Genomic DNA, 27,076 nt, shown 5'->3' on the forward strand with positions numbered 1-27,076 from the left:
CAGGGTCAACTCCACATTTGCAAAGCTAAACCTAATGCAGCTGAAAGTGGAACACAGAGTCCACTTAACCAGAACCCAAAGGAACAGGTTCTTCCTGGGTAGTGGAGGACATTTTCAAACAGTGCCTAAGAGACTTCGCCTACCACGCCCACATGTTCTGGTCTTGCCCCAGACTAGTTGGGTACTCCTTCTTCGAGGCAATGTCCTAGGTGGTGGGGATGAGTGTGGCAAAGGCAAGTGCGTCAGCCCTTTTCCCCATAGGAAGTTCTGGCTGGTCCGATACCCCGAAGATTGCCACTCTCAGGCACTGCTCCACTGCTATCCTTCACCTGTGCTATTTCCCTTATGACTGCCTGCTTTCTCAGCTGGTGAGCCAGCAGGTGGCTTGCCTTCTCTCCGCACTCATAAAAGGTCCACATGTCTTGCGGAGCTGGTGCACTGCCTTACTGGTGAATAACAGGTTAAAGTCCATTTGTAGCTTTTCTTCTCCACCAGAAGCTCTACGGTCAGCGCCTCGGAGTATCTTCTGTCGACCTCCAGTATGGAAGCGATCAGTGCCTAGCTGCCCCCGCTTTGATATCTCTGCGTACCATAAAGGCTATAATTTCTCCCCTAAACACAGCATTCAGTGCCTCCCAGAATGTGGAAGCTGAAACTTCCGCGTTCCGGTTGTTCGTAACCCCACCCTTCCCCCCAATAATCAGTTGGTGTGTCGGGCATTCCTGCCATGGTCTTCTTTATGAATTCCGCGTTGTCCCAGTTGGGCATGTACACGTTTACCAGGTAAACCGGCACCCCGTCTAGGACACTGCTGACCCTGACGTACCGCAGTCAGTCCTTCTCCCTCAGGTGCATCTCTTGGAGTTAGACTATATTGGCTTTCATACTTTTCAGGTGGGCGAAGACGCTGGATCTCTTCACTGGCCTGTTAAGTCCCCTAACTGGAAGGCATCCTATGATGAGGCGCTGAGGGAACATCAGCAGGAAAACAAGGCAGAGGCTAGGGCAAACATGGAGGCCGTGGTGCAGGCAGCAATGGCCAAGGCCCTGGCGGAGGTGCAGCTTTGCATACCACAATGCACTTTGCTCTTATGAAGAGCTGCTTTCGCTCTATTGAATTTGGCCCGTCTCCTGGCTCGGTCTGCCCCAATATCCTCGTAGACTCTAATGAAGTGCCCTTCCCATTTGCAGGTTCTGTTTTGCCTGGCCCAGTGCAGGATTGTATCCCTGTCTTGATACCGATGCAGTTTAGCTATAACTGCCCTCGGAAGATCCCCTGCCTTGGACTTCGGGCGCAGCGACCGGTGTGCTCTGTCAATTTCTGTTGGCTTGGAGAAGGTTTTCCTCCCCACTAAGTTACCCAGCATCTCAGCCATGTATTCCGTGGGGTTCCTACCCTTGATCCCCTCTGGAAGGCCCACTATTCTTACATTTTATCTTCTCGAGCGGTTCTCCTGATAGTCCACTCTGCACTTCAGGCTCCCCTGTGTTGTGACTAACTCGCCACCTCCTTCTCCAGGGCCGTGATCCAGTCACTCATGTCAGTCGCAGCTTTTTCCAGCTCCTTAATGGTCGCCTCTTGGGTTTCCAGATTCTGCTCTTGGGCTTCCAGTCTCTCCTCTGCTCTGCCCAGGGCGAGCTGCACCTCCGCCAGGGCCTTGGCCATTGCTGCCTGCACCACGGCCTCCATGTTTGCCCTAGCCTCTGCCTTGTTTTCCTGCTGATGTTCCCTCAGCGCCTCATCATAGGATGTCTTCCAGTTCAGTTCCCTCCTGGCCCAAGGGGAAAAAGCTCCTGTCTGTCCAGTTCTTCTTGTTGCGGCGGGCCTTCCGTTGCGCCGCTTCGTATGCCGGTTAGCTCGTCTGAATGGGCTCTCTCCATTGTCCCTTCTGCTTCTGGTGCCCTTTCTCCCTCTGCTTTGGCTACCTTCTGGCATTTTTCTTCCCCTTTTTTTCTCCCCCCTTTTCCCTTTTCTTTTCTCCCCCTTTTCTTTTCCCCTTCCCTTCTCTCCTTTAACACTTTTTCTTTTCCCTCTTAAACCCCTTTTTCAAAAAAAAAAAAAAAATTCTGTTTACAAGTTTCCTCTTCAAAATGTTTTTGCGGAAGTTCTTTTTTCTCTCACTCACCCACATGCCGGGTCAGGAGGGTCGAGAGAAAGAGAGGCTTCTGGCTGGGCCAGGTTTCCTCCTTTGTTCCGCCACCTGCCTCGTGATTGCCACCGGGGGGGCGGGGTCGTCGTTGGTCTCCGCCACTGGCTTGGTCCCCGCGTTCTCCTGCCGTGCGGGGGGGCAGGGGTTGAACCCTGCCGCTGGCTCAATCCCCGTCGCTGGCTCAGTACCCGCGTTTTATCCTGCCGTGCATGGGGGGGGGGGGGGGGGGGGGGCAGTCTGGCCGATTTGCGCTTTTTTTTGTGTCTCTCCCCCGGGAATGGGACGTGACTGTTGGAACTACGTTGCCCACGACCGCTCTCCTAACCCACCAGAAGTCCTATCCTCCTACAACTGTATTATAAAGAGTGTTCACAAACTGAGTTCTTCCCAGCCATTCAGACAGAGGATTAAAGACTCACAGGCCTGGTAGAGAAACTGCTTGCAGTTTTTCCATTCCAGAAGTTTCCCTTTACAGTTCTGGCTATCGTCTGTCTTTTAAACAGGAGTGCCTTCACATACCTGACTAGCTTTTAAAATTGCCTGACAGAGAGAGAGTGCACTGAAAGATTGCCTTATAGCTACTCCAGACTGAACCTCTTTTCAGAACTGAGGACAAAATGAAGCTCTCCAAATGGCCTGCCTTTCTCTGGATCATTCTGAATGGCTCCACCAATCACAAACAACAACAGGAGACAGTTCAGAATTGCAGCCACACTGATTGGCTGCTTGCCAAGTCTATCAAACTGACATCACAGGCTCTGCCAGAGAACCTAAAAGGGAAGTCCTGGGCAAGTCCATCAGACCAGGGATGTTTCAGGTTTTCCTAAAGTCTGTAGTTTAATTAGAAATCCCAATGGGCAGCAGCTAACCAGATGACTGTAGATTAATGGCAGGCAGCAGGACAAGAAGTCAAAGGAACCACAGAACGGACAACGGTTTTACAACAGTATTCTAACAAGACAGTTCTTATCGCTACATTTAAAGATCAACAGAATTTCACGCTTAGTTCCTACTCTCCGCATGAATGGTGCTGAACTAGGGAGGCAAGGATAAATCGGGAAAACTATAAATGTTTGCAAGAGGGGTATGTGTGTGATGTCAGGGATGAGTGCTTATATTGATGAAGTTTTTTCTTTATCTGAGATGATCTTATGTTGTTCCTGAACAGCTGCGCAGCTATACTTTGTCTGGTCCTTGTATAAGGGAACAGCACATGACTCAATATGGGATTCATTGCATGGCAGTGCACACATTGGGGGCAATTTTGAGCCTGAAAATCTGGAAAATATCGAACAACTTGATTCTCTCCGGCGTGATTGGATTTCGCAATTATCAACCCCTCCCCCCCACCACCACCTCCCCTCGCTAGTGGAGCAGTGCGAATCATGCTGTTTGATCCCAATTTTAATACAGTAGCACAGTGTTATTCATACCTTTTTGGCTGGGACTCATTTCTGCCAACCGGCCATCCTTCGGGACCCACACCGACCAACCTTAATGACCCACGCTGGCCGACCCTTGCGACCCACCATTTTCACTTACTTTTAATGACAGATGAGCCTGCTTGATACTCATGATACTTTGTTATTCAATGCTACATTTCTGATAATTACTTCCACTGATCATTTAAGGCCTCATAGGATCCGTTGAAAAAACGAAAGAGATTTGTCCTCAAACTCGCCATGTTTAATCTTCAAATATCTAAAGTTTTGAGGATTTTAAACTTCATTTGCCAGTGTTTCCCTACATATAGCACACATGAACTTTGAATCCTGATTTGTTGTGGAACAATAAATAACCCATACCTCAAATAATCTTCTTTATGCTGCTTTGCTCCTGTTTTCAGCTTCTTCTTCATGAGTTGTTCACCAAAATGCAGGAGTTCTCACCAGCACTGATGGCAGCTGCAAAATTGAGGAATCTCTCTCGCGCCTAGATCACATGATGTGACCTGCTATCTGCCGCACCCCTTGGTGGGAGGGCTCCCTCGTTTTCTGAAAAAACAAATGGCCCTGGACAGCGTGCTGATGTCAGTGGGAGGCAGTCCACCCCGCTGGGCTCTGGGCCTGTGCTCTGCTTCATCCCGCACGCATGCGCGGGATGGTCGTCAATCTCAAAGGTCTGCTCCGGCCGGCCTTTTTGAAGGCTGGTCGCAGCAGTTGGGCGTTCCTCCCGCGATTGTGAACGGCACAACCGAGCGCCGAGGCCCTCCCGAAAACTGCACGCAACCCACCCGATGGTCGTAACCCTGAGTTTGAAACCCCCTATAGCATGTCATTAGTGAGCACTTTCTCCAGAACTCCCCCACCACCACCAACCACCGGAAGCCAACACGGAATATTCTGCGGGTGCCGACGTCACTTACAATAGATGTATAAAAGCATAAACCTGTTGGCCTCACCTCCAAGGGAAATATCAAAAGTGAGCGTTCAGGCAGCCATAATTCTCCAGGGTCTTAACTGCTCAGAGCGCACCGCAGAGGATGTGGGGGACACAAGATAAGTTCAACTCCGGGCAGGAGCTGGTGTCAGTCACTGGGAGGGGTCGCTAGCAAGCCTTATCTTCCATTCACTTTGGGGCGTCCCTTGCTTTAAGGCAGTCTGGAGGCTGGCATTCTTGCATCACTTCCTGTGTGCTCTTTATTGTGTTTGTGCTCAAATCACTGCTGAGAAAGTGCCCGTCCCTAGTGGGAGCTGGAAAGTGGGTGGGAGGAAGTGAATACAGAGGGTTAGTAAAGGGGGTGACTGATTTTCTTGGGTGGGGTCCCATGAAAGACCAGGCTGAAAGGGCAGTGTGGGGTTCTAAGGAATGCAATGCATCCAGTCTCATGTGAAGTGAAGACCCTCTAACTTTTGGAGGCACAACTGAAAATTGAGCAGAACCCCACACTCAGGCAACACTATGAGGATCATGGGGTTAAGCTCTATTAAAGCCAGGGCAGCACGGTAGCACAAGTGGCTAGCACTGTAGCTTCACAGCACCAGGGTCCCAGGTTTGATTCCCTGCTGGGTCACTGTCTGTGCGGAGTCTGCACGTTCTCCCAGTGTTTGCTTGGGTTTCCTCCGGGTGCTCCGGTTTCCTCCCACAGTCCAAAGACGTGTAGGTTAGGTGGATTGGCCATGCTAAATTGCCCTTCGTGTCCAAAAAGGTTTGGGGGGTTATTAGGTTGCAGGGATAGGGTGGAAGTGAGGGCTTAAGTGGCTCGGTGCGAACTCAATGGGCCGAATGGCCTCCTTCTGCACTGTATGTTCTATGTAGTAAATTTCAATTCCACTTCTCTGGGATGTTTGTCTCTCAGGAATTAGTGTTTAGGGCTGTGAAATGGGAGAATGAGGGTGCCCTTTAGATATGTGTGTTTGATATGATAATTGTCGCCTTCACTCTAATCAGCTGTTCCTCGCCTATCACAGGAGCCAGTCATTTGCTTGATATGCTATTTACCCTTCATTGACTCCTTGCATTAGATGACAGGGCAATTAAGTGGATGCATGGGACTCGTGTCCTCAAAGACACTTCCCGCCATGACCTACAACGGGGGTGAGTGATGATAGATGGAGCCTTGCATTGGGGTTCACACCAATGTAACCTGTGTGATGTTACATTGATGTGAACCTCTCACTCCTGTTACGAGATCATGGCGGTGGGCGTATTTGAGGTGCCCCATGAGGACACGGGTCTCATTCATCCACTTAATTACCCTGTCACCTAATGCAAGTATAAGAAAGAGGATGGCAATGACCGAGAGAAATGTGCCAGTGCGACTCTCTAGAGTCCAGGCGTGTAATCCTGCTGCAGTTGATAGGGACAGGTGTGCGAATATGCCAGTGTGAGAGTGGACGGTGTGAGGGTTAGAGGAATGACACTCATTAAGGGGGAAGCGCAAGGGTGGAAGTCCCAGAGGAGTCGAGAGTTGAAGGGCAGGGCTTTATCCAGAACCTTTAACGCTCACTTCAATTTTATTCTCTTTTCAGTGCATGATTCTGGAGAATCATGGAGCTTGTCGAGTTGGTGTTCCTACTATTTGCGATAAAGCAGCAGCAGAGACTGAGATGTGCCACTGCACCTGGCCAGGACCAGCACCCAGCAGAGGATGGGGAGGCTGGGCCCACAGCTGTAGAGGAAGCGCATCACATTGGGATCAGCCCTGTTTGAGACTGTATCGGCAAAGGGTCCTCCGACTTTGGACATCCTATCAACGTATGACGGAGCGATAGTGCCGGAGAAGACGGCCTGTCCTTAGGGATAGTGGACCGTGCCAATGTCTTGAAAAAGCTGGAACCACATGGAATGGGAGGAAACCCACTGCCCGTGGCCCTTAAAGTCACGCTACTGTGAACCTCTTGGGTCACTGTCTGTATAGAGTCTGCACGTTCTCCCCGTGTCTGCGTGGGTTTCCCACAAGTCCAGAAGACGTGCGATTAGGTGAATTGGACATTCTAAATTCTCCCTCTGTGTACCTGAACAGGCACCGGAATGTGGCGACTAGGGGCTCTTCACAGTAACTTCATTGCAGTGTTACTGTAAGCCTACTTGTGACAATAAAGATTATTATTATTATTCTATGTGAGCGACTCGTTTCAGGGCAGCACCAATGATCTGAGTGGCATCTCCCAGTCAGCTGCACACAAATGCGTTAGGGAGGTGACAGATGCCCTTTATATGGGCCGTCGAGCTCGGGACAACTTCATTACATCTAGGTTTTGGGATGAGCAAGACTAGGGATGGGGAGATCTCTTACTGTGGGGACTGTAATCTCATCATTAGTGTGGTGCCAGCAGTAGGTTTTCGTGATAGTGCCTGATCCCTTGGGCAGGGTGATAAAGCCATTGGTCGGACTTTGCCAAAGAATGATGATGACTTGCATTGAGGACAGAGCAATATCCTCTATTCCTCAGCAATATGTCTTACTCCTGACTGAGAGCTGAACGCATCCTGCCAATGCACAGGCTTATCATGGGGTTTAGAGATGCAGTATGTCAGTTTCTCTACATTTCGTCAGCCCATGGCATACTAGGTGCCTACAGTTTCTTACTCCTCCTCACCCTCACACTAGGTCTAGGTGTATCTCCAGGATCCACAGCTGAAGTTGAGGCGGTCTGCTGCCTTCCATGTCCTGTTGTCTGAGGTGACTTTGGTAGGTATCCCCTGAGGGGCCTGCACCTTGAGGGTCCGGGTGTGCCTTTGGGCAGCAGGGGAACTGCAGTGCTGTCCTCCTCGGTGTGTGGGGATGGAGATGTGTCGCTCACAGGGAGTGGTCAGATGGGCTGTGCACACCCGGGGGCCCTATGGATGGAGGGCCCCAGGCTGCGCTCTTCCCACTTCCCTTCAGGTGCCCAGGGAAAGAGAGGCAGCTGGAGTGAGATCCAAAAGCCCCCTGCCTCTGGCATGGATTCCCACCATGCAGTTGAAGCCCACTCACATGGAGCTCATGCCCTCTGCCGTGGAGCTCATGAGTTGAGCCATGGAGCGGACATTGCCTGCAATCGAGTGCACGCCCTGCACCAAGGTCTCTACTGCGGATGCCACCCTTGCAGTGTTGCCCTCATCGCGTTGCATTAATGGCACCATCTCTTCAGACAGAAGGCGAGTCGACTTCTCCAGCCGGGCTTGCAGTCTGAAGAGGAATACTGCCATCCCTGCCTGATTCTCATGACTGACTCTGCAGTTCCATCGGCTTGGGGGCGAATGGACCCATGGGCATGTCGTCGGTCAGGGGCTCAGCAGTGTCCCGGGCTCCAGCATCCTTCTGAGTGCCGGATCCCAAGGACATCCCTGCCTCCACCTGCTGTGGGTTATCAGGTGTAAGGTGCTCAGCAGTGAGAGACCCAGAAGCGTGCTTACTCCCACTGAGGTGTGAGTATCTGAGCTGGTGGAGGGTGCAGCTGACAGCTGTGATGCCTCTTTGGTGAAGTCTGAGAATTCTCCCATGGAGCTGCTCAGGTCTGTGATTTCCAGGGGGTGCAAGGATGGTTTACACTGCTGATTTGATTGCCCTGCAAGGGAAGATATATGGCATTAGTATATCCTGGGCAATACATGAGGCGCTATGTTTACTTACATGAGGTTTAAGGAATTATTATTTGGCCTTAGGGTTCTCAATTTTTTTGGCTGCCCCACTTCACCATCAGCACAGGTGTGGTCCTGCTCCTCCTTGGCCAGATTAAGGGCTCTTTCCTCATGGGGGGTGAGGGTGAGGAACTCCTGCAGGTCTCTGGGTGGCTGGGCCTTCTCATGCCAATTTTGTCCTGCGAGGATGGTGAGAGTGCAGGTGTGAATCCTGCCAGTTCTGTGGCTGAGGAGTGGCATATGTGGGGCGGCAGTGGGAGTAGGGATGTGAGGAGTAGAGTTGAGACAGGGGGCACCGTGATGGTGGTGGTGGTTTGGGGGGGGGGGGGGGGGGGGCACCCACGAGCATTCTCATAAGAGGTAATGGCTGCAATTTCCACGTCCCACCGGAATTATCTTGCAGGATTCCCGACGGTCGATACGCCTGACGAGGGATCCCGCAAGATGTCATGATCTGGATCCCTCCCACAATGAGCAAGACGCAGACTGGCATAGTTGAAAGAGCTTAAAAGTTCACTTACCTAAGCTGCCGCCAAATCTAACCGGCACCCAGCATCTATCGGCGTCGCAGAGGAAACCCCAGCCGGGAGCCGTTTAGCACTGCTCCCCACAAACGGGGTCAGGCGAAACGGCACTTAGCGGGGTCTCCCAGCTGATTGGCGGCCTCTGGCAAGGCTGGCTGGGGCACAGCCAGGGCACAAAATGGTAGTGCCAAGCTGGCATTTTGCCCGTGCCGGGTATCGGTCCTGGGGTGCCTTTCTGGCACGTGATGGAGTTTGGGGGGCGAGAACCTCCCAACAGGTGAGTTGGGGGTCGAGAGATCGGGGTGCCATTTAAAAAGGACAACTGCAGGAAATGACGCTAAATTGCAGCCGGGGTGAGGCTCCCCTCGGGGCCTGGAAACGAAACCCAGAGTGTCATTTGATAGTGGAGTCGTTCCAGGCGCTTGCCCAGAACGTACTCATTTTTGTAGTTACATCGCGCCCAATGTTAGTGGAGGCAATGGTTAAAAAAAAAGGCCCTTTTGTACTCAGAGAATCATGGTCCAGGATAATATTGTGTTGGCTATTCAGTACTGGAAATGGTTTATGATCTTACTAAATTGACCAAGGTCAAAGAATGAGTTCTTATGTGGATACTGATTCCGACCCAAAAGGGATTAGATGTGCAAGTGACTTATCATCAGAAGCAGTACCTACAAAGTCATTAGCTTCACTGAAACATGTCACTTCTTTCCAAAAGTGCAATACAGCTAAAAACCTCAACCTCGAAAGCACAATGTGTGAATATGAGGTTCGGTTAATGAGTGAAGAATTTTAAATATGAGGAATAATCATGGTAGAATTATTAAAAGTGGAACACAATGGAGGAACACAATGGTATTATACAAGTATATACAAGGTTCAACACCCTTCTTGAGGATAATTAGGAATGGGCAATATTGCTGTCCTATCCAGCAATGCTCAAATCCCATGAACGGATTTTAAAGATGCATTTTTCCAATCTTCCTGTTAGTGGGTGATATATGCTTCTAAGTTTCCACTCCCAAATATAAGATTCTGGAGATTTGCAGATTAACAAGATGATTGTCTGAGATGTTAATTTCAATGTTCTTTTGGCTGAAATATAAATGCAAATTTAAAACTGCACAATCTCTTTTTAGAAAAATATCACTGATTGTCATTAAATTTCAAAAGGAAATTAAGACCTATTTAAAAGGATAAAATTCAGACTGACAAAATGTAGATCAGATGAAAACCAAATTGCATTTAGTATCAACAGTCTTTAATTTTAATTTAGGTGCTGTCACTCACCAATAATCAAATATGAACCTGGCCAAGTGTTGGGGTCACTCAAGGCAAATGCAATCATCTGAACAGGATCCACGAGGAGTCCATACCTGTATAGATATTTTAGTTATCAGTAATATTACATTTGAACCTATAAACTAAATGTACACAATGAAAAGATCAGAATATAAAACTATCATAGATGTAACATAAATATACAGAAACTCTCTCTATACTGCATTTTGATCTTTGGTGTATCCACTCTGTCAATTATTTTCCCTTCTCTTTAGTTTCTGTCGCTGTACATGAACTACATCAAAGGGGAAAGGAAACCTGGATGACATAATGAGGTATTTGCCTTCTATTTTTTGATTTAATCTTTTAAATCCAGTCTTAGAATACAAGCAGTTTTGAAGGAGCAAATGGCTGCAATTCAAATGCTCATTCCAAGCTTGTATCGGTACCATTTTATAAATGTCATCAGTTATAGCCTGGAGAGAATACTATTTTAAAATTAAACAATACTCTGTCAATGGTTCTGTTTGCATATGATTGTTATTTTTTAAAATTTGGGTGGTTAGCATTCGAAATCCAAAGTCCCAGTAACTCTCTCCTGAGATTTAAAAGACATTATTCATTTTGAATTGAATAGGCAGTTTGTAAACTCTTTGAGAGACAGAATGAGAAGATTTGCAAATCTCTGAATGCACAGAACTGTCTGAATTCAAGAGAGACAGTTTAGGGTAGTGTAAGAAATGTCACCAACACTGTTTAACAAAAAATTCATTTCACAAATAGTTAATCTAGTAGTTACAATTTTCTAATTGTTTTTCCACTCAAGCATTCAGTTGCAGGGAGTTCTCCTGTAAAAATATCTTATTCATCTTACGTTATTTAAGTTTAAACGTGAACATGCTTTTGATTCAGAATATCTGCTACTCAATTTGTGACAATAAAGATTTATAATAATAATAGCTTATCAAAGATGACAGAAATCATAGGAAGGCATTTGCTAAAAATAACTGAATGGTAAGTGGTGATTCTCCTTTTCTGAGAAGTATTGATGCCAGGACAGGATTCGTGGACTTCCATGACACCAAAACTGGCGTGCACCGGTCTGTTTAGGGGCTAGCACTGGAGCTGCGTGGAACATAATCAATTCCAAAGAAAAACGGTGCGGGATTCCCCAGGTTCACGATTGATGCTCAGGAGGCTAACAAGCTGCAGCCGCATATACACACTTCACTCCCCCCACATACCATCCCAGCCAACAAGATAGCAGCAAGATGTGCGGCCGCACGTTTTACGGGCGCCGGGATTGAGACCCTCCTGGATGGCATGGAAGAGAGGCAGGCCACCCCATCCCATGGCCGAGAAGGAGGCTGCCAGCCACCACTGTTCACCGTTCCTGGGCGCAGGTGACAGAGGCAGTGAGCACCGGCAACAACACCATCCAGATTGGCCGGCCTGCAGTGCAGGAAGAACCTGCACAACCTCCTCAAGGCGGCCAGGCTGAGTAGGCAGCCCTGTGCCCCTGGCACCAACTACCGTATCACACAGCTGTAACCCCCTTGAGAGGGGGGCGAATCCCCACCCGGCACCACATGCTGGCACCAAACCAGCAGCCCATGGCCAGATGTCCTGGCCATTGAAACCACCAGCTAGCCGCCCCTGGGCTGCACACATTGAACTGTCTAACACCGTGCATTTTCTGTTGTGTTCCCCCCCCCCCCCAGGAGAAACCCTTGGGAGCAGAAGAGAATTGGAGGGGGACTGTTGGACCTGCGGCCCCTCACCACGGTTGAGCAGCGGGTCCTGGGAGTGGTTGACAGGCTCAAGAAAAAGCAAGTTGCTGGGGTGGAGATCAGCTGTGGGCAAGTAAGTGAGATCCCGTTTAGTTGTGGTTCCCTGTGCCATGTCTGTCAACACCCCTCCCAACACCAACTCATCACCTCAACCAACCTCACCCACACACCACCCTCACCTCCACACCACCCTCACCCGCACCACCCCCTCTGTTCCCCAGCCCGTGGTCTAAACATGCATCTTGTCTTCTTGTCTTGTGTCTTGCATGAGCTGCTTGAGATGAAGCGGATCCATCTGGTGCCCTCGCCCCCACCCACCCTGGTGCCACAACCAGAACATCCCCAAGTGCGAGCAGCCATGACGATACTGACACAGAGTTGACCCATATGCCTGAAACCGAGGACACCCCAGAGCCCGATTCCAATGTTGACACCGATTTCCCGTCACAGATGTCTCCATCATCCTCCACCATCCCAGAGACACTCACGTCAGTCGGAAATTTTAGTAAAGAGGTTCCTGGTTACCCTCGCACACCACACAGCTACTCCGGTACATCAGGTAGAGGTAGGAACTTACGAGAGGGTGGGCAGTCAAAGAGCGGGCCAACCCCAGGGACTAGCTCCTGTCGAGATGGGTTTCGGGCTTCTGGAACGGACAGTTCCATCTATAGTGGAGACGCAGTTGCAGAGCCAGGGACTACACGAGGGGTTGTTGGCGAGCTTCCAGCACCTGCAGATGGAGCAGACCAACCGTGTCCAGGAGCAGGAAGTGGTGCTGACCATGCCTGTCACCCGGACCAACACTGCACGGGTGGCATCCGTGGTAGAGTCCTTGGGGCAAGGGTTTTGGCTATGGATCAGTATGTCCAAGGCCTGCGTAATCTGTGCAGGCATTGGCCAAGGCCCAGAACAGGACTGTCCACTCACAGGCAGCCATGTGCCAGAGTCACCTGGCCATTGCAGCAGCGCTCCTGAGTGTGGCCCAGTCACAGTGGACCATGGCTGAGAGTGTCGGTGGCATTACCCAGGCACTGGCTGATGGGCACAGATGCAGAGGGAGGCTGTCCTATCCCAGAGGGGAATGGGGAACCTGGTGGCGTGGTGTAATGACAACAATCGCTCCCTCAAAGTCAGCAAACCTAAAGAGCTGGTCACTGACTTCCGGAAGTGAAGTAGGTAGCACAGTGGTTAGCACTGTTGCTTCACAGCCCCAGGGTCCCAGGTTCAGTTCCTGCGTTGGGTCACTGTCTGTGCGGAGTCTGCACTTTCTCCCCATGTCTAGATGGGTTTCCTCCTGGTGCTCCGGTTTCCTCCTACAGTTCAAAGATGTGCCGGTTAGGTGGATTGGCCATGCTAAACTGCCCTTAGTGTCCAAAAACGTTAGGTGGGGTTACTGGGAGAGGGTGGAGGCCTGGGCTTTAGTAGGGTGCTCTTTTCAAGGGCTGGTGCAGACCCCAATGCACAGAAGCAGGAGGGCCGCAACCGGCGAGCACTAAGCCATTAGGCACAAAAGAAAACACAACAAAAATATAATAGGAACCACACAATCCCCCAACAATAAAACAAAAAAAAACAACATCAGTACAAGCAGTACACATACTCTCACAGTTCCAGACCCCAGACACCATCCAGTCCAAAACTGCAAAAATGAGTCCATTCTCCTCCACTTACAGCCAAGCAACAGGCCAACTAAAATCTGTCCCGTGCTCCACTCCCAGCCGATAAGCAGGAAGGCAGCCAGTAACAAGTATGAGTGCCAGGCGTGGCAGCTGCAGGCAGGCAAGCTCTCTTCTCTCTCTCACCTGCAAGCAACAGGCAGCAGCAACAGGCTCCTCTTGCCCTCCATCCAACCGGTCATAGCACCATTCTCCCTTGCTGTAGTCCAGGTTTCAAAGTTTGAAAAACGCAACCAGCATATAGAATAACACACCAAGTCCGGAAACAGGGTTACAGCCAGAGGCAGCAGGAGCTCAGAAAAAGATTCCCCTCCTACAGCTCAGCAATGACATGGGGGCAGAGCTTTTTTCCAATTGGAGGAGCTGCCCACAGGATATAACCCGACCTGGAAGCAGTTTGGGGAAGGAGCCCCTGCAGTGGATGGAGAAGAGTGATTGTTGTAACCAGTGTGGAATAAAGTTAGTTGTACCATGTCAGCCTGGCCTCTCGTGGAATCTTTGCCCCTGTCTGCAACAGTATCCTCACGTGATGCCTGTGTCTATGTATTTACATTGTGTATTTATTTATGTCCTTTTTTTTTCCATGTATGGTACAGTCTGCCTGGACTGTAAGCAGAACAATACATTTCACTGTACCTCGGTCCATGTGACAATAAATCAAATCAGTCAATCAATCATACAGATGGCGCAGTCACTGGCTGATGTGGCACAGACCCAGAAGATGGTGGCACAGTCGCAGTGTGATGTAGACCAGTTCAGACAGAGGTCGTCCACTCAATGTGCTCCATGGCCGCGAGTATGCAGACCCTGGCCGAGATGAGAGCAAGTGTCCAGGACTGGCAGCGCCTCAGGGGGTAGCAAGGGAGAAGGAGGTGACTCTGCAGGAGGGGTGTCGGAACACCGTAGCACCTCAGACTCCATCCCCTTTCCTCCTCTCCTGTCCCTGGCGCAACTGGCAGCGGCACCACGCGACTTAGGACAACCGAGCAGCAGCGAGGCCCAGCCAGGCCTGGCCGCCCCAGAAGACGGCTGCCAACAGGGATCCAGGTTGCAGGTCGGGAATCGCAGCAGGCTGTCTCCATTCATGATGTGCCGTCTGGGGATCCACCTAGATGTAGTTCTGGATCTCGAAGAGGCCGGGAATCATAGAGTGTGCCAGGATGAAGGTCTCATGCACACTGCCCGGGTATTGGGCAAAGACGTGCATGATGCGCAGCTGTTGGTCACATAACAGTTGCATCTTCATCAAGTGGAACCCCTTTTGGTTTGTGTAAAGCGGCCTGTCATCTGCAGGTTCTCGTAGGGTGACATGCATCCCATCGATCAACCCCTGGAACATGTCAGCAATGGTGGCAAACCACCTGCACGGCCATCCTTGTGGGCTCGGTCCACAATGAAATGGATGTATTGTGCCAAATGGGCATATAGGGCGTCTGTGATGGTGCAGATGCACCAAGGACCGAAAGATCGAAGACGGGTCCCCATTTGGCACCTGGAAGGCCCCTGTGGCGGAAACGTTCAGGGCGACCATCACCTTGATGGCCACTGGGAGTAGGTGCCCCCCCCATTCCCCACGGTGCCAGATGCGCCATGATCCGGCAGTTATGTTGTGCTGTCCCCGTGCTCAGCCGGAGTCTTCGATGGCATGCCCAGTCCGGCAGGTCCTTGAATGACAGGCACTGCCAGTACACATGGGCCTCATGTGCCGCCTCCTGGCCTGTTAGGAAGCTGGCTCTCCATCATGAGTGGCTACATCCTGTTCTGCTGCTCCATGCACCGCTGCTGCACGCTCCACTGCTGCAGCTTCTTCCTCCAGCTCGTACAGCTGCAGGGCATCCCCCAGGGCTGCGACGGCTCGGAGGGCCATCATTACTGGCTGTATTCCAATATCCATTGTCTGCAGGGGGTGAAAGGCTGGCATGTTAGCATGGTGTGTACCCGATGCCAACAGGCTACATGGCGCACCCGGCTGGCACTGCGGTCCTGGTCCCGCATGTCCCACTGCCCCCACCTCCCAATCCCTTCACCCCTGGCCCCATCAAACGGCTGGAAATGTGGGGGCCTCTGGCCCTAGCACCTGTCCTGCTGCCAAGGGTTCAGTTGGCTGGCACTGCCCTTGCCAGCGGTACACTGTGCAGCCCGTCTGGTGCCCCCCCTGTAGGAGCTACAGTGGGTGTCGCCTGATGGGTGGGGTGAGGGGGTGATAGAGTGGAGGCTAACATACAGAGTGGGAGTGTGGAGGCTGGGGTGCGGTGCTAGTCGTGTGGGGGCACCAACACTGCCAGTGTCACTCTGCAGAACCAGGGGCCAAGGTAGCTGGTCAGTGGGGTACGCAGCAAGATGGTCGCCTTGCAGGCAATGGCAATTGCGGTCCGTGACCAGTCCCGTGGGGGCTCATGACGGCCACAGGACCCGTTTCTCCATTACCAACCACACCCCCTCCGGCCCTGGAAGGGGTCCCTCCCTCACCCTAGCCAGCGTGGCCTGTGTCCGGACCGGCAGCCCATGGTCATGCCACTCCATGTCCTACCTCCTCTCTCTCCCTCATTACTCTCCCCGCCCACTTTGCAAACCCCTCCTGATTCTTATCTGCCTCACTATGAGTGCGGGCCATGGGTTGGCATATCAGCAGGTCCGGCGAGTGCTCCATCGCCTCCTCCTCCTCCCTCGGTGTGCCCGATGGTGCCCGGGCTACTCCATGGGATGGGTTGCCAGCAGAGCTAACCCCTGAGGCTCCCCCGCCATTTGATGCTCCTGGTCCTGGAGGCTCCTCCCATCTCGACCAGGGTCTCAATGTTCACAGCTATGGAGCACAGGGGGTCAACCACCTCCCTCTGGGAGTGTGCTACATCACCGTGTGACTGAGCCACTTCCCTCTGTGCCTGGATCAGGTCAGCCAGTGCCCGGGCAATGCCACCGACACCCTCAGCCATGACCCGCTGTGAATAGGCCACACTCTGGAGCACCACAACAATGTCAAGGTAGCCCGAGTACATGGCTGCCTGTGGTAGGACAGCCCTGTCCTGGGCCTCGGCCACTGCCCGCACACAGTGCCCCAGGCTTGGACGTCTTGACCCATGGCCGATACCTTCGCCCCGAAGGCTTCCATCGCGGACGCAACCCATACGGTGTTGGCCTGGGTGGCATGCATGATCGGCGTTGCCTCCTGCCCCTGCAGGCAGTTAGACTCCTCCAACTGCAATTTTAGGCACTGGATGGTTGCTGACAACCCCTCATGCAGTCCCTGACTCTGTGACTGCATCTCCACTATCAACATTAATCATGGCAATTGCCCCTTTTATGGTGCCCTGGCCCCCCTGAAAAACGTTGGGGAGTTTTGGCAAGACCCCTTCTGATCAATGTGGGTACATGCGGCGGTTATACTGCCAATTCAAGCAGAGGCGCTGCAACCAGTCGCAGCCCAGCAAACTTGATCCACCTTCGCGTGCCACTACTAACGTTAGAATTCCCTGACTGCTGCCAATACATAACTGGGGTAACTGAGGTACCTACAATTGCCCCCCACGTGTTTGTCATCAGTCGGGCGTCAGTGTCCCACAGAGCCAATCTCTGGACGCTCACCCTAATTTTGTGGAACGCTTGGCGACTGATCACTGAGACCGCCGTTCCGGTCTCCAGCTCCATCTGTACTGCGTGCCCATTTACCTGAAGTGTGCCCAGGATCAGTGCCACCCGTTGTGCTGCTACATAGTATAGCTGCTGGTATGAGCTTTCCTTTTCATCCAAATCGTATGCCCGGTCACGGGCGGATGGTCAAGTATGGCGGAATGGCAAGAGGGGGTTAAGATCTCTTGAGGCCGTCTGTCGCCTTGGTCTTGGTGGCTTGTCGCTGACCCATATCCATTGTCTGGGTCTTCTTAGTCGTGGGAGACAACTTGGTGGTTTTCTGGACCTCTGCCGCATTGGCCTGCATCCCTGCGGTGATGGCCCCAAGGTCGGTAGTCTATTTCTTTGGGCCGTGGAAGGGATGTGCGCTGCTTGTTCAGGCGGCCTAAGTACAGGACTGTCAATTTTTGGCACAGTTTTGTAATTTCTAAATTGTTGGATATAAAATATGAAAACACAATAAAATCATTTTCAAACTATGCATTACTTGAATTCCTTCCTGTGCTGGCACACATTGTGCTTCCTGATGTCTGCAGGAACAATATCTTCTTCAAAGAACATGACCTATCTAACAAAGTACTCCCATTGACATAGAATCTCAAACAAAACCCACGTACTAGTTCACACACGCTACAAATGGGCCATTGCCCCACCTCTCAATGGTACACCTGGTTGACTGCAAACATCACCAATTGCAACCTGGCAACTGCTCAGAGTGAGAAAACCTCAGGTTTCAACCTTCCGTGGAAAATCTGGACCCTCAACCACTTGAGAATAAGCCTGAGAAGATGTGCCCACTTGTTCCAATGGAACAGCTCAAATTGTGACTGTGGTCATCCAAGTCAGATCAACACCCACATACCGAACTACTGCTCTGAGTGTTCCATTCCTTGTGGCAACACAACAAGTTACACTGCATCAGCTGAAGCCTTTGAATGAATATTAACCTTGACATTGAACATTCACTGCTTCACCGGTCATAAAAATAAATAAAATGCAAAAATAAAGAGAGATTAGTAATGATCAGTAATGTTTTGGTTGGGCTGCTCAGAAGCAGAAAAATATTTTTGAGGATATTTATCAAGCCATTGCTCCTGTACAGGAACAGGGACGGGATTCTACGCGAACCGGCGGGGTAGGCAACTCTGGCGCGAAGGAGTGGCATGAACCACTCTGGCGTTGGGCCACCCCGAAGGTGTGGAATCTTCCGCACCTTCAGGGGCTAAGCCAGCCCGGAGTGGTTTGCGCGTGCCGGCCGGCGCGGAAGAGGCTTGGCGTCACGCCAACCAGCGCCAAAGGGCCTCCGCCGGCCGACACAAGATGGCACATGTGCGGAAGTGTCAGCGTGTGCTGGCATCATCCCAGCGCACGCGCAGGGGAGGTTCATCTCCACGTCGGCCATCGCGGACTGTTACAGCAGCCGACGCTAAAGAATAGAGTGCCCCCACGGCACAGGCCCGCCTGCGGATCGGTGGGCCCCGATCGTGGGCCAGGCCACCATGGGTGCCCCTCCCCCCCAGGGCCAGATCCCCCCACGCCCACCCGAGGACCCCAGAGGCCGCCCACGCAGCCAGGTCCCGCCGGTAAGTACCTGTTGTAATTTACGCCGGCGGGATGGGCCAAAAACGGGCAGCCACTCGGCCCATCGCGCTGCCAGCGGCCGCCGACCGGCACAGCGCGATTCCCGGCGGGGGGGATCGGAGAATCCCACCCCTGATCTCTGAGAAGGTGGCAAACTGAATAATATCCTTGTTATAAGGGCAGCACGGTAGCATTGTGGATAGCATAATTGCTTCACAGCTGCAGGGTCCCAGGTTCGATTCCGGCTTGGGTCACTGTCTGTGCGGAGTCTGCACATCCTCCCTGTGTGTGCGTGGGTTTCCTCCGGGTGCTCCGGTTTCCTCCCACAGTCCAAAGATGTGCAGGTTAGGTGGATTGGCCATGATAAATTGTCCTTAGTATCCAAAATTGCCCTTTGTGTTGGTGGGGTTACTGGGTTTTGGGGATAGGATGGAGGTGTTGACCTTGGGTAGGGTGCTCTTTCCAAGAGCCGGTGCAGACTCGATGGGCCGAATGGCCTCCTTCTGCACTGTAAATTCTATGATATACTATGATAACGCTCAGGGAGGTCACAAGATCAGGACTATTAGATTCCAGGTCACCTCCTCTGAATAGGAGTTCCCCTGTAACGAGGGGGCGGGGTTTCTCCCTTAATTGAGAATTCAGCTCTCGACTATAAAAACCTGGCCTGGAAGCCAGTCGGGAAGGAGTCCCTTCAAGGAATGTAGAGTGTAATATTGTGAATAAATAGAATGTTTGTTTTCTACCTGGCTGATCCACTTGTGCTGCTTTAGTGGATTCTACACTGGTGATGAGAATAAAGTGGAGCTGCCGCCAATTGCAGATACTATGAGCCATAACCACTTCATCTAGGCCTAGAGAAGCCTCTCATCCATCCAATGACATGCCACACATTAGTAAGTTCGAGCCTTTTCAGGCAGAGGTTGATGACTGGGCAAAGAATGTGGAAAGAACGCTGTACTTTTTTTGTACAAACGGGATCAACTGGATGTGCGGCAGACAATGGTGTTGCTTACGGTATGCAGAGGGCACAAATACAGCCTCAATGAGAACCTCACCCACCCAGAGCCGCTGGATATCTGGTTGTTTGCATGTTGGTGGCCTTTAGTAAATGGGAATCTAGACCTGAAACCGCCGTTAATCGTCTATAGGTTCTGATTTCACACGGGCACTCAGACCTAGTGACTTCATGGCTCACCTCCGAAAATTAACAGAAACCTGCGAATTTTGCACCACGCTTAACAAACCACTGCAAGACAGATTCGTATGTGGAATCTGCGATGCCAACACAGAAAGAAAACTTCTGGGGGTAACTGACCTGACATTGCAATGCACCATGAAGATAGCCATCTCCCGTCAAAGCGCAGAGAAATGGGTCCAGGAGTTCCAAGGAATAGCGGAGGCCCGCAACACCACAGATCGTCCTCTGCTGATCTTGCAGACTGGGAATACAGTTTCTAGCAAGCGACGACCAGCGGTAGTGCACCAGAGTACAGCCAGCCGAGAGAGGGCCATACACCCGACCACGCCGCCAAAGGGACCAGGCCCTACATGGACAATTAAGAGGAAGCCCATTGCAAGCTGCATGTGTGCCTTTGTCTCAGGTCAACCCCATCCAGCCTTCTGAAATGTTCGCCTGCAAAGATCGATGGGACAGTCGGCACCACATGGACAGAGACAGGCTGTAGCTTGCAAATATACGAAGGCTGCAGCCCAGACAGTGCCTTGGGATACAGCAAATAGACGCAGGAGGAGGCCATTCAGCCCTTCAACTACTCCGCCATTCGCTCTTTCAACCACCGACGGTAACAGCGGTCATACTTTCACCAGCCAAGGAGAGGAACATCCATGGCATCCACGAGGGACCAAAGCCGAAAACACAAATGACCAGCAACAGACAGCCAGCATTGCCAGACAACGGGTTCCAGTTAAGACCATATCTGCTCTGTACTCGCCAGTCACTGGGACGTGAAGTTAGGGTCGTTCTTGTGACTTAGTTTAGAATGCAATTTGTATGTGTGTGTTAACGTTTTGTGCATACAATAAACTATTAAATAGCTTATGGGATCATTTGTCCACCGTATACGGGTTATACACTGTGTTCAGAAGGTACAACAGGGGTGAGAGGATGTGGGTCGAGGGGGCTGAAGGGTAAGGGGTGGGGGCTGAAGGGGGTATGGGGGCTGAGGAGGGTGGGGGGTGTCCATACATGTGTTATGGGGATCCGCAACTAAGCAGGGTCTCACTTGCTCACCGCCGCTGACCACCTCAGTGACCTTCCTTTCCTCCGGGCCGCCGACCACGTCCAGTGCCCTCTGCTCGGGCATGGTGAGGTCGCAGGTCGCCTCCTGGTGATGCCCCTCCGGTCTTCTCTCGCTCCTGCCGGTTGTGTGTGGTCTGCACCTAGCCCGGGGCGGGGGGGGGGGGGGGCAAACACAAACAACGACACTGTTAGACAGTCCAATACATGCTGCCCAGGGGTTTGGTAGGTGATGGCCTCAGTGGCCAAGGCACCTGGCCATGGGAGCTGGCATGTGGGGGGCAGGTTGGGGGTTGGGCTGTCCCGGGGGGGGGGGGGGTGTTAGGGTTACAGGTGTGTGAGACGGGTGTGTGCCAACTCACCCTGGCCACCCCGAGGGGGTCGTGGACTTTCTTTCGGCACTGCTGGCCCGTCCAGGCGACATTGCCCATGGCGCTGACCGCCTCTACCACCTGCGCCCAGAGATGGCAAGCAGCAGCGCCTACCGGCCTTCTCTCCTCCACGGCGTCCATGAGGGTGACCAGCTCAGCATCCCTGAACCCCATGGCGCTGTTTTCCTTCCAACCATCTTGTCGGCTGGGACAGTGTGTGTGGGGGGAATGGGTCGTTTAAGTGCGGCTGCGACATGTGAGCCTCATGTGTGGCAATCACGGACCCGGCGAATCCTGCCAGTTTCGCATGGAACCGGTTGCGTTCTACGTGGCAATGGTGCTAACCCATTTAGAGTTGCTGAATCGGTGCAATTGTTGTGTGTTTTTTCCTGTCGAAAAACGCCACCGTTCCCACTCCGGTGTCAGCTCTTAGTCTCAGAAACGGAGAATTCAGTCCCAGGAGTGTCAAAAGTGAAGATGCCGGCCCGCAGTTATATATGGTGGCCAGGAATAGACGTGTTTTTTGAGAAGGTGGACCCGCGCCCGCTGGAGCACCATAAGCTGCAGGCGGTCCCACGGATCCACCCATGGGAATGGCCAGGCCATCGTTAGTCCCGTCTCCACATCAATTTTGTGGGACCATTCCAGGGAGCGACGTTCCTCATCATCGTAGACGTCCGCTCCAAGTGGATGGAGGTCTACAAAATGCAGAGCATGACAGCTCGACACAGACACCGGCAATTGTTCAGCAGGCACGGGATACCGGAGGTGCTGGTCTCGGATAATGGTACAACTTATGCACTATCAATTACGACAAGACGAGAGCAGAAAGTAATCGAGGCTTTATTACGCAGAGATGTGGAGCCTCCCGCAGCTGCTGCCGAAATGGCTGCAGCTCGGAGAGCCCACACATTTATACTCTGCCTACTGGGTGGAGCCAGCAGGCAGGGGTCTACCCCTGTACCTGTAGTACAGGGGCCTTACCGTAATAACCTCGTATGCGGTATATTATGCAACAGTGGTGACTACCACATTCACCCCCCGATTAAAAAAGGGTCCAGCGGGGTGGAAACTATTTACATACAGGTTGTTTAAGAAATTCTGAAAGAGTCTACAAATTTAGACGGTCAGGCGCCTTGATCTGCCGTTGCGAGCGCCGCAGGTGTGGTGTTGATGCCAGCGTTGGTTCGGTCGTCGGTGACTCCGGGAGCATGTCGACCTCATCTTCATCCACGGGTGGGACCAAGGGGAGGGTGGATCGTCCTGGAGCGGGGGATGTGGCGGGGTGCGCCAGGGGAAGGGAGGTTGGTGACGGGGTGTGCAGGGACCCAGCTTGTGCCAGGTCCCGAAGGGAGACTGTGTGTTGGCGGCTGTCGGGGTACGCTATGCAGGCATACTGCGGGTTCGCGTGGAGTAGCTATACCCTCTCAACCAACGGGTCCGCCTTGTGTAGCCGAACGTGCTTACGGAGAACGGGTCCTGGAGCTGCCAGCCATATCAGGAGCGAAACCCCGGAGGTGGACCTCCTAGGGAAGGCAAAGAGACGTTCCTGGGGAGTTTCATTAGTCGCGGTACACAGGAGCGACCGAATGGAGTGAAGGGCGTTGGGGAGGACCTCCTGCCAGCGGGAGGCTGGGAGATTTCCGTACCGTAGGGCCAGCTGGACGGCCGTCCAGAAGGTCCCATTCTCCCGCTCCACCTGCCCGTTTCCCCGGGGGTTGTAGCTGGTTGTCCTGCTCGAGGCAATGCCCCTGTTGAGCAGGTACTGGTGCAGCTCATCGCTCATAAATGAGGCTCCCCGGTCAATGTGGACGTAGGCGGGGAAATCGAAGAGAGCGAAGATGGTGTTAAGGGCTTTGATGACGTTGGCAGACGTCATGTCGGGGCATGGGATGGCGAAGGGGAATCACGAGTACTCATCGACCACATTGAGGAACTACGTGTTGCAGTCGGTGGAGGGGAGGGAGTCCATGCTGAGGCGTTCAAAGGGGCGAGACGCCTTCACTAGGTGCGCACCGTCTGGCCGGTGGAAGTGCGGTTTACACTCCGCGCAGACCTGGCAGTCTCTGGTGATAGCCCTGAGTTCCTCGATGGAGTAGAGCAGATTTCGGGCCTTTATGAAGTGATAAAAGCAGGTGGCCCCTGGGTGACAGAGATCGTCGTGCAGCGTGCTGGCACATGTACCTCGGGATAGGGCATCGGGGATTTGTTGAGCTTACCGGGGTGATACAAAATCTCGTAATTGTAGGTGGAGAGCTCGATCCTCCACCTCAAGATCTTATCATTTTTGATCTTACCCCGCTGTGTGTTGTTAAACATGAAGGCAACCGACCGTTGGTCAGTGAGGAGAGTGAATCTCCTGCCGGCCAGGTAATGCGTCCAATGTCGCACAGCTTCTAAGGTGGGCCTCCTTTTCGACAGAGGAGTGCTGAAGTTCGGAGGCATGGAGGGTGTGGGAAAAGAATGCCACGGGCCTGCCTGCCTGGTTGAGGGTGGCGGCCAGAGCGACGTCTGATGCATCGCTCTCGACTCGGAATGGTAATGTCTCGTCGACCGCGTGCATCGCGGCCGTGGCGATGTCGGCCTTGATACGATTGAAGGCCTGATGAGCCGCGGCCGTCGGTGGGAAAACGGTGGATTGAATGAGTGGGCCGGCCTTGTCGCATAGTTTGGGACCTACTGGACGTAGTCTGAAAAGAACTCCAGGCATCGTTTGAGGGCCTTGGGGCAGTGGGGTAGGGGGCGTTCCATGAGGGGGCGCATGCTATCGGGGTCGGGCCCTAGAACTCCATTCTGGACCACATAGCCGAGGATGGCTAATCGGTCCGTGCTGAACACACACTTCTTGTTGTAGGTTAGGTTAAGGAGTTTGGTGGTGTGGAAGAATTTGGAAAGGTTAGCGTCGTGGTCCTGCTGGTCATGGCCACAGATGGTGACGTTCTCCAGGTACGGGAAAGTGGCCCGCAGTCCGTACCGGTCAACCATTCGGTCCATCTTCCGTTGGAAGACCGAGACCCCGTCAGTGACGCCGAAGGAAATGGTAAAGGCGGCCGTCCGCTTCGAATGCAGTGTGCTGGCGGTCTGCCTTGCGAATGGGGAGCTGGTGGTGAGCAGATTTCAAGTCTACTGTCGAGAAGACCCGGTACTGTGCAATCTGATTGACCATATCAGATATGCGAGGGAGGGGGTACGCGTCGAGCTGCGTGTACCGATTGATGGTCTAACTGTGGTCAATGACCATCCTGTTTTTCTCCCCAGTTTTTACCACTACCAACTTGGGCTCTCCAAGGGTTGTTGCTGGACTCAATAATACCTTCCCATAGCAGCCGCTGGACCTCAGACCTGATGAAGGTCCTATCCTGGGCACTTTACCATCTCCTCCTGGTGGCGACAGGTTTGCAATCTGGGGTGAGGTTCACAAACAGGGAAGGTGGGTCGACCTTGAGGGTCGTGAGGACGCATACAGTAAGGGGTGGTAGGGGCCCGCCAAATTTCAAGTTTAGGCTCTGGAGGTTGCACTGGAAGTCCAGACCGAGTAGCAAGGCAGTGCAGAGGTTGGGGAGGACGTCGAGGCGGAAGCCGCTGACGTCTACGGCCTGGATGGTGAGGGTGGCAGTACACTACCCCCGGATCGCCACGGAGTGGGATCCGGAGGCCAGGGAGATTCTCTGGTTGGTGGGGTTGACCATGAGGGAGCAGCGCCTTACCGTATCTGGGTGGATGAACCTCTCAGTGCTCCCGGAGTCCAGAAGGCAAGAAACCTCGTGCCCGTCGATCTTCGCCGTCGTCAAGGCAGTCGCAAGGTTGTGCAGTCGTGTCTGGTCGATCGTAACAGATGCCAGGCGTGGCTGGTCGGCGGCGGTTGCAGGCGATGAGCGGCCCGATGAGGTGTCCGACGAGCAGGGATTCTGAGGCGGGGAAGATGGCGGCGCCCACGGACCGCACGTGTCCTGGGGCGGGCAAGATGGCGGCGCCCACGAGCTGCACATGTGAGGTGAGCAAGATGGCGAGTAAGATGGCGGCACCCACGGGCCGCACGTGTTGTGAGGGGAGCAAGATGGCGGCGCCGACGGACCGCACGTGGTCTGCGGGGAGGAAGATGGCGGTGCCCGGGGGTCGCACATAGGGGGCACCGGGGCAACGACGGCGACCAAGCGGGCCTGGCACACAGCAACAAAATGTCCATTCTTACCGCAGGCCTTGCAGAGCGCGCTCCGTCCCAGGCAGTGTTGGCGGGGGTGCTTTGACTGTCCGCAGAAGTAGCACTTGGTTCCCCCGGGGTTGCGCATGGCGCAGGCCTGGGGTTGGCTGGGGGCGGTCGCTGATGGGGTGCACGGTAGGCCGTTCGCTGGCGGGGTCCACGATATCCAGGAGGGGTGGGCTGCGCGGTCGGGGGCATACGCTTGAATATTGCACGAGGCGACTGTGCGCGAGAGCACCGGATGGGTGTCGTCCAAGGTAGAGGCCTTGGGGGCAAGGGTTTTGGCTATGGATCACCATGTCTAAGGCCTGTGTAATCTCTGCAGCCGGTGGCCAAGGCCCAGGTCACGACTGCCCTCTCACAGACAGCCATGTGCCAGAGCCACCTGGAGAATGCAACAGCAATCCTGAACATGGCCCAGTCACAATGGGCCTTGACTGAGCACGTCAGCAGCTTTGCCCAAGGCGCTGGCTGACATGGCACAGAGGAAGGTGGCCTGATCCTACAGACAGATGGCGCTGTCACTGGCTGACGTGGTACAGACCCAGAAGTTGGTGGCACAGTTAATAGGTGATGTCGCGCAGTCCCAGGCGGAGGAGGTCCACTCGCTGTGCTCCATGGCTGCGAGTATGCAGACCCTGGTCCAGACGGCAGCGTGCCTCTAGGACTGGCAGCATCATGTGGCGGGGGAGCCTCAGGGGATAGCTCCTCTTCCAACTCCGTCCCATGGAGTAGCCCGGGGGCCATTGGGCACACCGAGGGAGGAGGTGATGGGGCCTGTGCCGCTGACTCCTGCAGGGAACATCGCAGCATCTCAGACTCCAATCCCACGCCCCCCCAAACCTCGTCCCTGGCACCTCTGTCTGGCAGCAGGCAGAACAAGTCAGCATCAAGCCACCTGAGCAGCAGCCCGGTCACCCCAGAAGACGCCCACCAAAAGGGGACCCAGGTCGCAGGCCAGAATCACAGTAGGCTGCCTCCAGTCCTGATGTACCGACTGGGGTTCCACCTAGACATAGCGTTAGGGCCCTTAAGGCCAGAAAAACAGACTCCAGTTAAGTTAGTTCATGGGCAGGGCATAGTTTAGTGATACGGGCTAGGGCACATATCTGTATATATGTTTTCACATTAAGCACCTGTGCACAATGTTACAATGTGCCTCGGTGCTCTATCAGAAGAGTGTGAGGGATGGGCTGGTCTGGCCACAGAGGGGACGTCGGGGGGGGGGGGGGCGGGGGAGGAATGGCCAGACGTTGGGGGCAGGGTTGGCTCGTGGACCCCGATTCAGCCAACATCACCACTCCACAAAAAGCAATTCGATATGACCGTGAGATGGAATGGCAAGCTCGCATGCAGTGATCACCAAGGCACCAAGGTTAATGGTGGAAAGTGCCATCGTGGGCAGGGGTCAGACGTTGTCAAACGATGCGGAGCTCCAGAGCTCATTGCAGAGTGGGTCATCAACATCTTCCATCCCATGGTCAGTGATGCGACCATCAATTCACGCGAAAGAGTGTAGATGTAAACTGTGGCTTTAATCAACTAGAAC

At 53.1% G+C, this 27,076-nt stretch overlaps 1 protein-coding gene across 2 annotated transcripts in view; it reads right to left on the reverse strand.

Annotated features, from left to right (window-relative positions):
* Positions 1-27,076, reverse strand: part of LOC119971461 (diacylglycerol O-acyltransferase 1-like) — a 423,136-nt gene that overhangs the window by 312,153 nt on the left and 83,907 nt on the right. For both annotated transcript variants that reach the window (XM_038807022.1, XM_038807020.1), the window contains one exon: positions 10,031-10,116. In XM_038807022.1, the coding sequence (XP_038662950.1) occupies positions 10,031-10,116 (86 nt within the window). The remainder of the gene's footprint in view (positions 1-10,030; positions 10,117-27,076) is intronic.

Source organism: Scyliorhinus canicula, chromosome 9 (assembly GCF_902713615.1).
Source record: "Scyliorhinus canicula chromosome 9, sScyCan1.1, whole genome shotgun sequence".
In the NCBI taxonomy this organism is placed as follows: domain Eukaryota; kingdom Metazoa; phylum Chordata; class Chondrichthyes; order Carcharhiniformes; family Scyliorhinidae; genus Scyliorhinus; species Scyliorhinus canicula.